The following is a 14,791-nucleotide window of genomic DNA, read 5'->3' as shown; positions in this document are numbered from 1 at the left end:
ATCACTTGATGAAGGGAGTTTCTGCTAGACTCTCCAGATCTGTTGTTTTTAGAGTGTTTTAACTGGCCGCTCTAAGTAGAAGGGAATGGCGGTAGCCAGCTGGTGGTGCTGGGTGAGAGAAGATGGTGGCCCTGTTTAGGGAGGTCGCATTGTTTTGCTCGCAGCACGTTTTGTAAGGGCCAGAACTGGAGCTAGAACACTGGAATCTTGGTGCCCAGTCTATGCTTCCTCATATATCACCGAATACTACAGTAATCCATATAATAATTCCATAATACAATATTCCAATAATATAAGACTTGTGAGGATGTCCAAGCACATCATCCAATTAGCCTTTATCCAGTCCCCATCCCACTCCCTCACCTTTCCTCAATCCCGTGCTTTAGTGATTAACTTTGATATATTTGTTTACGCACATCATGTGTTTTAAAGAGATTCCATCTTCCCTCATCCCATTCCTTCTGATTGGTCACCTTAATTGCTCCTCCATAGGGCCCTTTCTTCAACTAGATTTCTTCCTATTACCCATTTCTTCCTAGTTTTTGCATATTAGGGAAAGCATCTGATTTTTTATTTTCTGTGATATTTGTCTGTGTATGCTGCATTGCAAGTTCAGATCCTACTCTTGAAGGCCCCGGCACTGGCCTTCACCCGGCAGACTCTGATCCCGGCCTCGCTGGCTCCAGCACCAGCCTTGCTTCACAGCAGGCTCTGATCCAGGCCTTGTTGGCCCCGGCACCAGCCTCACTCTCTCGGTAGGCTCCAATCCCGGCCTCCGAGGCCCTAGTACCGGCCTTGCCTCATGGCAGGCCCCAGTCCCAGCCTCACTGGGCCCAGCACTGGCCTCACCCCTTGGCAGGCTCCGATCTCATAATAAATTTTTATTGGTGCATTATAGTCATACATCTCAATGGGAAAAAGACTGTGGAGATAAACATGCATACATGACCCAGTCAGCCCCTACCAATCTCTAACCCCTTCCCTCCCCCTCCCTCCTACCCATGCTTGGCTTCCTGATTGACTTTGATATGTTTACGTACATCATGTGCTTTAAAGAGCTTCCCTTATCCTCCCTCTTATCCCCTCAGACATCACCTTAATTGCTCCTCTACAGGGTCCCTTCTTCATCTAGAGTTTCTCCTATTACCCATTTCTCCCTAATATTTTGCACATTAAGAAAAGCATCTGATTTCTTATTTTGTGTGTGTGACATTTCACTGTAAATGCCATAATTTTGATCTCCCTTATGGCTGGGCAAAATTCCACTGTGTACACATCCCATAGTTTTGAAATCCACTCATTTGTTGAAGGACATCTTGGCTGGTTCCACAGTTTGGCAATGGTGAACTGTGCAGCTATGAACACGGTTGTTCATGCATTACTTTGGTACTTTGGTTTTCATTCTTTTTGGTAGATACCCAGAGGTGGTATTGCTGGATCCTATGGTAAGCTCATTTTCCTTCTTCTGAGGATCTTCTATACTGTTCTCCAAAGTGGTTGCACCAACTTGCAATCCCAACAATGTATTAGAGCTTCTATTTCTCCACACTTATTCCCACTTACTGAAAACCTGAAAGCCAGAAGGTAAGTAACTTTGACAGGATGATCCACTCACAACCAATTTTTTAAAAAATAGAGGTCACTTGGGTCTGGAAAACTGCTGAGAGATTAGGTGAGGCAGCAGCAGCTTCTATTGCTTCCTGGTCACACAGTTGAGAAACCTGCTGGCCCTTTGCTGTGAAGCAGGCCCGCCCCAGTTCCAGGCCTGCCACACAACAGGCTCCGGGCCCAGCCTCGGTGGTTCTAGACCCGGCCTTGCCGCGCAGCAGGCTCTGGGCCCGGCCCCTCAGTGAGTTCTTATAATCAAGGACCCTCCCAATTTTCTCTGGCTCCTTTGGGAGGCTCTTATAATGCCCTATATATCCAAATGTTCCATCTTATGAAATGTAAAGAGTCTTTTTCCTACAAAGCCATGTGTGAATCATCAAGTACAGGATCTGTAGCTCACTTGTCTTTAGTTCTACAGTACCTGACACAGGTCCAGGCTCCATGTTTATGAGTGAATAGTCTTACCCTAAACTTCCAAGCAACCAAGTAAAACATGGAATGAAGATGTATTTTGTGGCTGTTTTCTTATCTAATCAAAGAAAGCAAAACTGCATGGAGTTAAGTGTTGCTAAGAGGAAAAATCTGAGTCACACTGAAATCTTGACAGGGGACCTGTTACATTCCCATGACTGATTTCAAAGACAAGAGGAAGGAAAGTGGTAATGATCAAGTTTGTAGCAAGTCAGCTAGAAAGGCATTTGGTGAGCACCGTCAGGGCTCTGCACTGGGCTTACCAAGAGCAGGAAGAATCCAGGGAAACCATTTCTCAGAAAGTGAGATCTGAGTCAGGTGCGGTGGTACGCGCTTATAATCCCAGCATTTGGGAGGCTGAGATAGGAGAATCGCTGTTCACAGACAGCCTCAGCTACTTAGTGAGGCCCTTTGCAACTCAGGGAGACCCTGTTTCGAGATAAAGAATAAAAAATAGGGCTGGGGGTATTATGGCTCAAAGGTAGAATGCCCCTGAGTTCCATCCCCAGTACTGCAAAAAAAAAAAAAAAAGAGAGAGAGAGAGAGAGAGAGAGAAAGAGGAAGGAAGGAAGGGGAAAAAGAAAGTGAGATCCTATTGTAATCCCAGGACTTGGGAGGCTGAGACAGAAGGATTACAGGTTTGCAGCCAGCCTCAGCTACTTAGTGAGACCCTCCACAACTTAGTGAGACCCTGCTTTAAAATAAGGAATGAGCCAGGCGTGGGGGTGCATGCTTGTAATCCCCGTGATTGGGAGGCAGAGACAGGACTGCACAGGTTTGAAGCCAGCCTTGCTGGTTTAAGAGACCCTGTTTCCAAATAAAAATATAAAAATAGGTCTGGAAGTGTAGCCCAGAGGTAGAAGGGTTTCCAGGAACCCCAGTACCACCCAAAAAAAAAAAAAAAAAAAAAAAAAGGAATGAAAACTAGGGCTGGGGGTAAAGCTCAGAGGTAGAAAGCACCTGGGTTCAATCCCAGAACTGCAAAATAAAAATAAAAAAAAAAAGAGAGACAGAGAAAGATTTTAGGAGATCTTTCTATTTTGGGAGCAAAATTACCTTTTTTTTCCTTTTTGGCTGGTGTGGGGATGGAACCCAGGGGCATTCGACCGCTGAGCTACAATTTTGCCCTATTTTTTGTTCTTTATTTTGAAACAGGGTCTCACTGAGTTGCGGAGGGCCTCACTAAGTAGCTGAGACTGTCCCGAACCGCTGTCCTCCAGTCTCAGCCTCCCAAATGCTGGGATTACAAGTGTGTACCACCACGTCCAGTGTACCTTTTTTTTTTTTTTTTTTTTTTTTTTTTTTTTTGTACTGGGAATTGAACCCAGAGTCATTTTACCTCCAAATTTTACCCCCAAATCCCTGCTCTTAATTCTTATTTTGAAACAGGATCTAAATTGTAAAGAGTCTCACTAAATTGACAGTGCTGGCTTTGAACCTGCAATCCTCCTGTCTCAGACTACCAAGGACTAGGATTATAAGCATGTGCCACCACACCTGGCTGTTTTGTTTTGTTTTGTTTTTGTGGTACTGGGGATTGAATGCAGGAGCGTTCTACCTCCAAGCTATACTCCCAGCCCAGTTTTTTATTCTTTACTTTGAAACAGGGTCTCACTAAGTTTTGGAGGGCCTCACTAAGAATTAGCTGAGGCTGGCCGTGAACTGTGACCCTCCTGTCTCAGTCTCCCAAGTACTGGGATTACAAGCCTGTGCCACCACGCCCGGCTTTAAAACTGTTTCTAAAGTTACAGTCCTGCGGCATTAAACGCATCTTCATTATTATACAACAATTACCACCATCCATCTCTAGTACTTTTTCATCTTCCACAGATAAAATTATATAGCTAATTATATAGCTATAAAGTATTAACTCTCCATTTTCCTCAGCCTCCAGTTCCTGATAATCACCATTTCACTTGCTCTTTTTTTTTAATTTTATTTATTTATTTATTTATTTATTTATTTATTTATTTATTTTGTGTGGTACTGTGGATGGAACTCAGGGCATTCTACCTCTGAGCTACACCTTAGTCTTATTTTTCAGTCTTTTTTTTTTTTTTTTCGGTACTGGGGATGGAACCCAGGGGCATTTGACCTCCGAGCTACACCCCCTGCCCAATTTTTTATTCTCTATTTTTTTTTTTTTTTTTTTTGGTTTTTTGGGTTTTTTTGTGTGTGGTACTGGGGGTGGAACCCAGAGGCTTTCTACCTCCGGGCTATACTCCCAGACCCAATTTTTATATTTTATTTGGAAACAGGGTCTCACTAAGTAGCTGAGAGCCTCACTAAGTAGCCGAGGCTGGCTTCGAACCTGTGCGATCCTCCTGTCTCAGCCTCCCAAGCACGGGGATTACAAGCGTGCGCCACCACGCCCGGCCTTTTATTCTCTATTTTGAAACAGGGTCTCACCGAGTTGCGGAGGGCCTCACTAAGTAGCTGAGGCTGTCCGTGAACCGCGATCCTCCAGTCTCAGTCTCCCAAATGCTGGGATTACAAGCGTGCACCACCATACCTGGCTTGGTTGTTTTTTGTCTTTTTTTTTTTTTTTTTTTTTGGTGGTACTGGGGTTCCTGGAAACGCTTCTACTTCCGGGCTACACTCCCAGACACCTATTTTTTATATTTTTATTTGGAAACAGGGTCTCTTATGCCAGCAAGGCTGGCTTCAAAGTTGCGCGATTCTCCTGTCTCCACCTCCCAAACACGGAGATTACAAGCCTGCACCGCCATGCCCGGCTTCTTTTTATTTTTGAAACAGGATCTCACTGAGTTGTGAAGGGGCTCACTAAATAGCTGAGGCTGTCTGCTAACCATGATCCTCTGGTCTCTTGTCTCCTGAGTGGTGGGATTACAAGCATATGCCACCACGCCTGGCCAGCCCAGCTCTATTTATTTATTTATTTATTTATTTATTTATTTATTTATTTATTTATTTATTTTGTTGTGGTACTGGGAATGGAACCCAGAGGATATTCTGCCTCCAAGCTATACCCTCAGTCCTTTTTTTTTTTTCTTGTGGGTCTGGGGATGGAACCCAGGGGCATTTGACCTCCGAGCTACACCCCCTGCCCTATTTTTTATTTTTTATTTTTGAAACCGGGTCTCACTGAGTTGCAGAGGGCCTCACTAAGTAGCTGAGGCTGTCCGCGAACCGTGATCCTCCAGGTCTCAGCCTCCTGACTGCTGGGATTACAAGCATGCGCCACCACGCCCAGCTCCCAGTCCTATTTTTTATTCTTTATTTTGAAACAGGGTCTCACTGAGTTGCAAAGGACCTCACTAAGTAGCTGAGACTGGCCATGAACCATGATCCTCCTGTCTCAGCCTCCCAAATGCTAGAATTACAAGCTTGCACCAATCTCTTTTTATTTTTATTTTCAAACAGGGCCTCAGTAATTTGCCCAGGCAGACCTCAAATGTGCTCTGTGCTCCTCCTGCTTCAGCCTCCCAAGTAGCTGTGATTACAGGCAGGCTTCACTTGGCTCAGCCTTCTAGACATTTCAGAGAAGTGGAACAATAGTGTTGTTTACTGTCTGGCTTATTTCACTTATCATAGTCTCTTTAAGGGTCACCCATGCCAGAGTATTATCAGAATTTCATTATTTTTAAGGCTGAATAATATTCCATTGCATGGCTGTACCACATTTTGTGTAGCCAGTAACCTATTATAGACTTTTTTTTTTTGGTACTGAGGATTGAACCCAGGGACATTCTATCTCTGAGCTTTACCCCAAGCCTTATTTTATTATTTCTTTAGAAACAGGGTCTTGCTAAATTTCTGAAAGCCTTGTTAAATTGCTGAGGCTGGTTGCGAACCTGAGATCCTTTGTTTCAGCCTCCCAAGTACTGGGATTACAGGCGTGCACCACCATACCCAGCTTGTTATAGACATTTGAATGGTTCTCACCTAGAAGCTATCTGTAAATAATACTGCTAAGAACGATGATGTACAATTAATCTGTTGAAGTCCCAGTTTTCGATTCTTTTGTGTATATATCTAAATGGAATTGCTAGCTTATATGGTAATTGTGTTTAATTAATTCTTTTTGCAGTGCTGGGGATCAAATTAAGGGCATCATGAATATAATAGGCAAGTCCTCTCCACTGAGCTACATTCCCCGCCCTTATGTTGAGAGTGTGTGTGCGCACGCGTGTGTATGCATGCATGTGTATGTGCGCGCGCGTGTGTGTGTGTTACTGGGATGAAACCCAGGGGCATTCTACCTTTGAACTCCACCCCCAGCCCTATTTTTTTATTCTTTATTTTGAAACAGGGTTTCACTAAGTTGTGGAGGGCCTCACCAAGTAGCTGAGGCTGGCCATGAGCCATAATCTTCCTCTCAGCCTCCCAAGTCCTGGGACTACAAGCTGTGCCACAATACCTGGCCCTAATTTTTCTTCTTTATTTTGAAACAGGGTCTCACTAGTTGCTGATGAGAGTCTCACTACTTGCTGAGGCTGTCCTCAAACCTGCAATCCTCCTGTTTTAGGCTCCCAAGTCCTGGGATTACAGGTGTGTGCCACCACACTGGACTATGTTTAAATTTTTGAGGAACTGCAATATTATCTTCCCCAGTTGCTGTACCATCTTACATTCCCACTGGCAATGTACAAGTTTTCCAATTTCTTTACATTCTACATCTTTAACAACGCTTGTTTTTCCTTGTTTTTTTCTTTCTTTCTTCTGGTACTGGGGATGGAACCCAGGGGCATTCTATCTACACCTCAGCCCTATATTTTATTTTTTGTTTTGAAGCAGGATCTCAGTGTGTTGCAAAGGGCCTCACTAAGTAGCTGAGGCTGGACACGAACCGCGATCCTCCTGTCTCAGCCTCCGAATGCTGGGATTACAAGTGTGCACCACCACGCAGGCTAACAATTGTTACTTTCTTGGTTTTGTTGTTTGTTTGTTTAACCAATCTTCAGGTGTAAAGTCCCAGGAGTTTTTTGTTTTGTTTTGTTTCTTGGTCATGCTGAGGATTGAACCCAGAAGCATTCTACCTCCAAGCTACACCCCAGCCCTTTTGTTTGTTTTGCTTTGAAACAGGGTATTACTAAATTGCTGAGGGCCTAGCTAAACTGCTGAAGCTAGCTTCAATCCTGCCATCCTCCTGTTTTACCTTCCCAAGTACTGGTATTACAGGTGTGCATCACCATGCCCAGCTTGTGGGAGATTTTGAAACCTGAGTTAGACCACAAGGAGACTTTGGGGGAGACGCACACAGCAGACCCTGCCAGTCCACATCAGGGCCTGTGGGAAGCCAGCAACTCTGCAGGCCTGCGGGGAGCCGGACCATCACCTCTGGGCCTGACTTCTACCTGGCTTTAACCCCTGCAGGTGCCTGGCTGCAGGAAACCATGCAGTGACCATGCCCCGGCCCGGACAGCCTCGCCCATCATCTGGGCCACCACGCTTGGGACCCTGGGAGCAGCCAACAGAGCTATGCCTGGAGACCTATGACGAGCCGCCCAAGCCCCCTGCGGGTCACCGCACCCGCAGGGCAGACCCCAAGGACCCTGGCCACCACGGCCCCGAGAGCATCACCTTCATCTCTGGCTCCGCGGAGCCGGCCGCCGAGCCCCCCGCCTGCTGCCTGCTCTGGAGGCCCTGGGGCTGGGACTGGTGCCGCGCCGCCTTCTGCTTCCGGCGCTGCCGGGACTGCCTGCAGCGCTGCGGGGCCTGCGTGCGGGGCTGCAGCCCCTGCCTGTCGGCCGGCGGCTCTGCAGATGAGGCCACCGAGGCCGGCTGGGCCAAGGAGCGCAACGGAGTGCCGCCCAGCCCCGACCGCGCGCCCCCCGGCCGCCGCGACGGCCAGCGGCTCAAGTCGCCCATGGGCAGCAGCTTCAGCTACCCCGACGTCAAGCTCAAGGGCATCCCCGTGTACCCCTACCGCGGCGCCGCCTCCCCGGGCCCCGACGCCGACTCCTGCTGCAAGGAGCCGCTGGCCGCGCCCCCCACCCTGCGGCACAGCCTGCCCAGCACGCTGGCCAGCAGCCCCCGCGGCTCGGAGGAGTACTACTCCTTCCACGAGTCGGACCTGGACCTGCCCGAGATGGGCAGCGGCTCCATGTCGAGCCGGGAGATCGACGTGCTCATCTTCAAGAAGCTGACCGAGCTGTTCAGCGTCCATCAGATCGACGAGCTGGCCAAGTGCACGTCGGACACCGTGTTCCTGGAGAAGACCAGCAAGATCTCCGACCTGATCAGCAGCATCACGCAGGACTACCACCTGGACGAGCAGGACGCCGAGGGCCGCCTGGTGCGCGGCATCATCCGCATCAGCACCCGCAAGAGCCGCGCGCGCCCGCAGGCCTCGGAGGGGCGCCCGGCCCGCGCGGCCAACCCGGCCGCCACTGCCCCCGACAGTGGCCACGAGACTATGGTGGGCTCGGGGCTCAGCCAGGATGGTAGGTGGGCCCGGGCCGAGGGGGGCGGGCCGGGGCCTTGGCCAGCGGGAGAGCTCCCACCACCCCTCCTCGGCCGCCTGGCCCTGCCCGTGAGGCTGGGGAAGGCTGGGAGAAGCCAGGCCCTGGGAGTCTGGCCACCATGCCCCCTGCGGAAGCCTACCCGCCGCCCAGCTCCCACCTGTCGGAGCAGCTGCAGGCCTACCCTGGGTAGCAGGACTGTGGGGCCTGATTTGGACCTGGCCTGGCCTAACCTAGTGCACGCCCTTCCATACCACGCCTGAACACACACAGACACAGTTTATCCCTGTTCATGGCTTTATTTTTTCCCCTGGTGGTACCCTTGGGTTCAATCCCCATTCCTTTGAGCTATACCCCCAACCTTATTTTATGTTTTATTTTTGTTTTTTATTTTTTGTGATACTAGTGATACTAGGTATGGAACCCTGGGACATTCTACCTCTGAGCTAAACCCCCAGCTCTGTTTTTTATTCTTTATTTTGAAATAAGGTCTCACTGAGTGTCTAAGGGCCTCAGTAAGTAGTAGCTGAGGCTGTCCGCAAACCACAGTCCTGTCTGAGCCTCCCAGTTGCTGGGATTACAAGTGCGCACCACCACGCCCAGCTCACGTTTTTTTTGTTGTTGTTGTTTGTTTTGTTTTGTTTTGGTGGTACTGGGGTTCCTGGAAGCCCTTCTATCTCCGGGCTACACTCCCAGACCTATTTTTATATTTTCATTTTGGAAACAGGGTCTCCTAAGCCAGCGCGCGCGGCTGGCTTCGAACCTGCGCGATCCTCCTGTCTCTGCCTCCCAAGCGCGGGGATTACAAACGTGCGCCACCACGCCCGGCTCACGTTTTATTTTTAAACAGGGCCTCAATAAGTAGCTGAGGCTACCCTCAAACCTGTGATCCAAGTACTGGAATTACAAGCATGTGCCACCAGGCCCAGCTAATAAGACCCTGTCATTCATTTATTTATCTATTTATTTATTTGCTTATTTATTTTTACAGTACTGGTATAGAACCAGGGGCATTCTACCTCCGAGCTACACCCCCAGCCCTATTTTTTTATTATTTTATTTTGAAACAAGGTCTCACTGAGTTGCAAGGGGCCTCACTAAGTAATAGCTGAGACTGGCTGTGAACCATAATCCTCCTTAGCTTCCCAAATGCTGGGATTACAAGCATGTACCACCATGCCCGGGGAGACCCTGTTTTTTTTTTTTTTTTTTTTTTGGTGTGTGTGTGTGTGTGTGTGTGTGTGTGTGTGTGTGTGTGTGGTACTGGGGGTGGAACCCAGGACTTTCTACCTCCAGGCTATATTCCCAGACCTATTTTATACTTTATTTGGAAAAAGGGTCTCACTAAGTTATTTAGAGCCTCACTAAGTAGCCAAGGCTGGCTTCGAACCTGTGTGATCCTCCTGTCTCAGCCTCCCAAGTGCGGGGATTACAAGCGTGCGCTACCACATCCAAGAAGACCCTGTTTTAAAATAGAAAATAGAGCCGGGTGTGGTGGCGCATGCTTGTAATCCCAGTACTTGGGAGCTGAGACAGAAGGATCACATGATGGTGTAGGCCTGTAATCCCACTATTGGGAGGCTGAGACAGTATGATCACAGGTTCGATGACAACCTCAGCAAGTAGTGAAACATCAACCTAGCAAGATCATGTTTCAAAATAAAAATAAAATCAGATTAGGGGATATAGCTCAAAGGTAGAATGCCTCTGTGTTCAGTCCCCTGTACTACACAAATACACACACAAACACACATACAAAGGGTGTGAGGTGTAGCTCGGGGGTGGAATGCCTCTGCTTTTTATCTCCAGTACTATAAAAAAAACTATATATTTTATATTATGTTATATTATTATAAATAAATAATAAAACAGGGTTTCAGTAAATTACTGAACACCTAACTAAATTGCTGAAGCTGGCCTTAAACTTATAGTTCCTGTTTCAGCCTCTCAAGTACTGGGACCACAGGTATGTGCTACTATGTTTGACCTTATTATTTATTTTATTTTATTTATTTATTTATTTATTTTATTTTATTTTATTTTTTTGGTGGTACTGGGGTTCCTGGAAGCCCTTCTACCTCCAGGCTACACTCCCACACCTATTTTTACATTTTTATTTGGAAACAGGGTCTCCTAAGCCAGCGCGCACGGCTGGCTTCAAACCTGCGCAATCCTCCTGTCTCTGCCTCCCAAGCGCGGGGATTACAAGCGTGCGCCACCACGCCCAGCTATTTTATTTATTGTGGTACTAAAGAATGAGCCCAGGAGCATCCTACATCTGACCTATACCCTCTAGCCTTTTTTTTTTTTTTTGGTGGTACCCAGAGGCTTTCTACCTCCGGGCTGTACTCCCAGACCCATTTTATATTTTATTTGGAAACAGGGTCTCACTAAGTTGCTGAGAGCCTCACTAAATAGCTGAGGCTGGCTTCGAACCTGCGCCATTCTCCTGTCTCAGCCTACCAAGCACGGGGATTACAAGCGGGTGAGCGTATGCCACCTCGCCCGGCTCACCCTCTAGCCATTTTGAAACACTATCTTGCTAGGTTGCTGAAAGTCTAACTACACTGGCGATGCTGTCCTCAAACCTGTGATCTTCCTGTTTCAGCCTCCCAAGCATGTGTTTCAGCCTCCCAAGCATGTGTGCTTGTGGGGGGGGGGGACAGGGGATAGAACCCAGGGGCATTTGACCTCCGAGCTCCACCTCTTGACCTATTTTTTTTTTTTTTTTACTCTTTATTTTGAAACTAGGTCTCACTGAGTTGTGGCGGGCCTCACTCAGTACCTGAGGCTGTCCCCGAACTGTGATCCTTAGGTTTCAGCCTCCTGAATGCTGGGATTACAAGCGTTCACCACCATGACTGCCTCCTAGCTATGTTTTTTTTTTTTTTTTTTTTTTTTAACAGGTCTAGGGATGGGACCCAGGGGCATTCAATCTCCAAGCTACATCTCCTGCCCTATTTTTTATTCTTTATTTTGAAACAGGATCTCACTATATTGCAGAGGGCCTAAGTAGCTAAGGTTGTCCACAAACTGCGATCCTCTGGTCTCAGCCTCCTGAATGCTGGGATTACAAGTGTGCACGACCACACCTAGTTCTGGCTATGTTTTTGTTTTATTATTTTGCAGTATTGAGGATGAAACTCATGGGTTTTTTTGGTTGTTTTTTTTTTTTTTTTTTTGCGGTACTAGGGATTGAACCCAGAGGCCTTCTACCTCTCAGTGAGCCCTATTTTATTCCTTATTTTGAAACAGGGTCTCACTGAGTTGCAGAGGGCCTAAGTAGCTGAGGCTGTCCTCGAAACTCAGCCCTCCAGTCTCAGCCTCCCAAATGCTGAGATTATAAATGTGTGCCGCCAACGCCCGGCGAGCCTTGGACATTCTACCTCTGACCCCTATTTCTTATCCTTTATTTTGAAGTTGGTCTAAGTTATAGAGGGCCTAAGTACCTGAGGCTATCCTGTTTCAGCCTCCCTCCCAAGTACTGGGATTACAAACCCAGCTTATTTTTTTTGTTGTTTTTTGGAACCCAGGAGCATTTTGAGTTACACCCCCAGCCCTATTTTTTATTCTTTATTTTGAAATGGTCTCAGAGTTGCAAAGGGCCTCACTTAAGTAGCTGAGGCTGTCCTTGAACCTCCAAGTGATCTTCCTGTCTCAGCCTCCTGAATGCTGGGATTGCAAGGGTGTACCACCACGCCCAGCTCCCAGCCCTATTTGTTATTTTACTTTATTTTTTGTCATACTGAGGATGGAACCCAGGGGCATTCTACCTCCAAGTGACATGACCAACCCTATTTTTTATTCTTTATTTTAAAACAGGATCTCATTGAATTGCAAAGGGCATAAGTAGCCGAGGCCGTCTTTGAACCTCCAAGGGACCCTCCTGTCTGTCTCATGGGTCTGGGGATGGAACTCAGGAGCATTCGACCTCCGAGCTACACCCCCTGCCCTATTTTTTATTCTTTATTTTGAAACGGGTCTCACAGAGTTACAGAGGGCCTAAGTACCTGAGGCTGTCCACGAACCACGATCCTCCAGTCTTAGCCTCCCAAATGTTGGGATTACAAGAGTGCGCCACCACGCCTGGCTTTATGTTTTATTTATTTATTTATTTATTTATTTGTTTATTTTTGGTGGTACTGCAGGTGGAACCCAGGGGCTTTCTATCTCCAGGCTACAGACCTATTTTATACTTTATCCTAGACCTATTTTATACTTTATTTGGAAACAGGGTCTCACTCCATTGGTGAGAGCCTCAGTAGCTGAGGCTGGCTTCGAACCTATGTGATCCTTGTCTCTGCCTCCCAAGTGCGGGGATTACAAGCGTCCGCCACCACACCCCGCTCTGGCTTTATTTATTTTTTTGGTGGTACTGGGGTTCCTGAAACCCTTCTACCTCCAGGCTACACTCCCACACCTATTTTTACATTTTTTTTTGGAAACAGGGTCTCCTAAGCCAGCGCGCACGGCTGGCTTCGAACCTGCGCGATCCTCCTGTCTCTGCCTCCCAAGCGTGGGGATGCGGCTTTATGTTTTAAAACAAGGTTTAACTAAGTTGCTGAGGCTGGCCTCAAACCTGGATCCTCCCATCTCAGCCTCCCAAGTAGAGATTACAGTTGTACACCACCACACTTGGCTGACTGGTCACTTTATTAGGCTGAGCAGAAATAGGGGATGAAGTTTCAAAAGGATGTGATAATGACCTCTGTCCCCTCATGTTCCCTCCCTAGAACTGACAGTGCAGATCTCCCAGGAGACCACAGCCGATGCCATCGCCCGCAAGCTGAGGCCCTATGGAGCCCCAGGTGTGGCCCTGACCTGGCGGGAGCACAGAGGGTGGTGGATCCTTGAGGGCCCCTGGCATGCCCCCCTCCCAGCTCCCTTTTGGGTGGGTGAGGATGAGATCAGGATGGGATCAGGGACCTGAGCATACATCCTATTTCTATAGGCTGCCTTGAAACAAGGGCGGGTGCCCAGAACCCATGAACCAGAAATGACCCAACCCAACCTCTGAGCCCGAGTCACTGCAGACGACTGCAAGGGCAGGCCGTTCACCCTGCCACTACAGAGGCACCCCACACGGCCCCCACTGCAGTCTTCTGGGCCTTCCACAACAGTCCCCTGGGAGCAGGGTCATTACCCTTTGAGAGAGAGGGAGGCTGGGGTTCAGAGGTCAAAAACCTGAATGGGTCAGCCCAAAAACCTGAATGGGTCAGCCCGGCAGGATGACTGGGCAGGCTGTGGCCTTGCTCTGCTGCTTCTCAACAGGCTCCCCACCCCCACCCCCCGGCAGTGGGCCCTGGGTGACACCTGCCCTCCTCTGAGCCTCTGCTTCCTTCTCCACCAGGGTACCCAGGCAGCCACGACTCAGCCTTCCAGGGCACAGATACGGACTCTTCAGGGGCACCCCTGCTCCAGGTGTACTGTTAACCCACCGGGCCCAGCAGGCACCACCCTCCTGGGGCAGCTTAGCTGCAGAATAGAGGCGACAAGACCCTCTTTGGGGAGGCTGGACCGAGAGCCCAGAAGCAGTGCCTTCTCCGGCTGCTCCTGCCCTGGCTGACTGGCCCCCGGACCACGTGCATTTCACAGGGCCGCACTGCCCGCATCCCATGTCCCCAGCTGGCCTGGCCCTGGACCTTCCTGCATCCTGATCATGGAAAGCAGACTTGGGAGTTACCTTCTGGGACTGAACCCCAGCTCTGCTCCCATAACATGTCAGTCTAAACAATCATGCAAACCATAAGAGCTTGAATGGGCTGGGGCTGGCAGGGCCCCCTCCCACTGTTTGGGAGCAGTTTGTTCCAGTTCTTGGTGATGCTGTGCATGTTACCACCACCACAGTTGCAAGTACAAAGGTCCTGCCTATTCTACCTAGCCTGCAACATGGTCCTGCCCATCTTTTCTGCCTTGCCTGGCCACTGCCCAGACCTGGAGACAGGCTGCAGGGCTGGAGCTGAAGGTGCAGGATCAGTGTCCAGAGCTCAGGAGGTGGCTGCTCCCCCCATACCTGTTGCGCACAGGCTGGCCTGCTTTTGGCCACCCTATGTTCTCCCCAAATCCTTGAGGTTTCTGCCCTCCCCCAACCCGGGCCCTGCTGCTTCCCTGCCCCTGCCCCAACAGCACTGGCCTTTCCGGCTGCCTTCCAGCTGGGGCTGAGAAAACAAGGATTAGCAGGTCAGGTAGCCAGCAACTGGCTCTGGACTTGGAAGCTGACCTTGGGGCAGAGGCAGGTTCTCCTTGTTTGGGTATCAGGACCCAATGAGGTTTCAGGACCCTTATTC

The 14,791-nt window shown here is 48.8% G+C and overlaps 1 protein-coding gene across 1 annotated transcript; it reads left to right on the top strand.

Moving 5' to 3' along the window:
- Positions 1 to 7,447: 7,447 nt before the first annotated feature.
- KDF1 (keratinocyte differentiation factor 1) lies at positions 7,448 to 13,937 on the top strand (the record flags this gene model as incomplete). Its single annotated transcript, XM_080692675.1, has 3 exons — positions 7,448 to 8,486; positions 13,238 to 13,312; positions 13,855 to 13,937. 3 exons carry the CDS (start codon positions 7,448 to 7,450, stop codon positions 13,935 to 13,937), a joined length of 1,197 nt encoding a protein of 398 aa, XP_080548801.1.
- Between the last annotated feature and the right edge of the window lie 854 nt (positions 13,938 to 14,791).

This window comes from Muscardinus avellanarius (genome assembly GCF_963383645.1).
Source record: "Muscardinus avellanarius genome assembly, chromosome: 3".
NCBI lineage: Eukaryota > Metazoa > Chordata > Mammalia > Rodentia > Gliridae > Muscardinus > Muscardinus avellanarius.
Note: the sequence above shows the minus strand (reverse complement) of the source record. Positions and strands in the feature narration are given on the sequence as shown.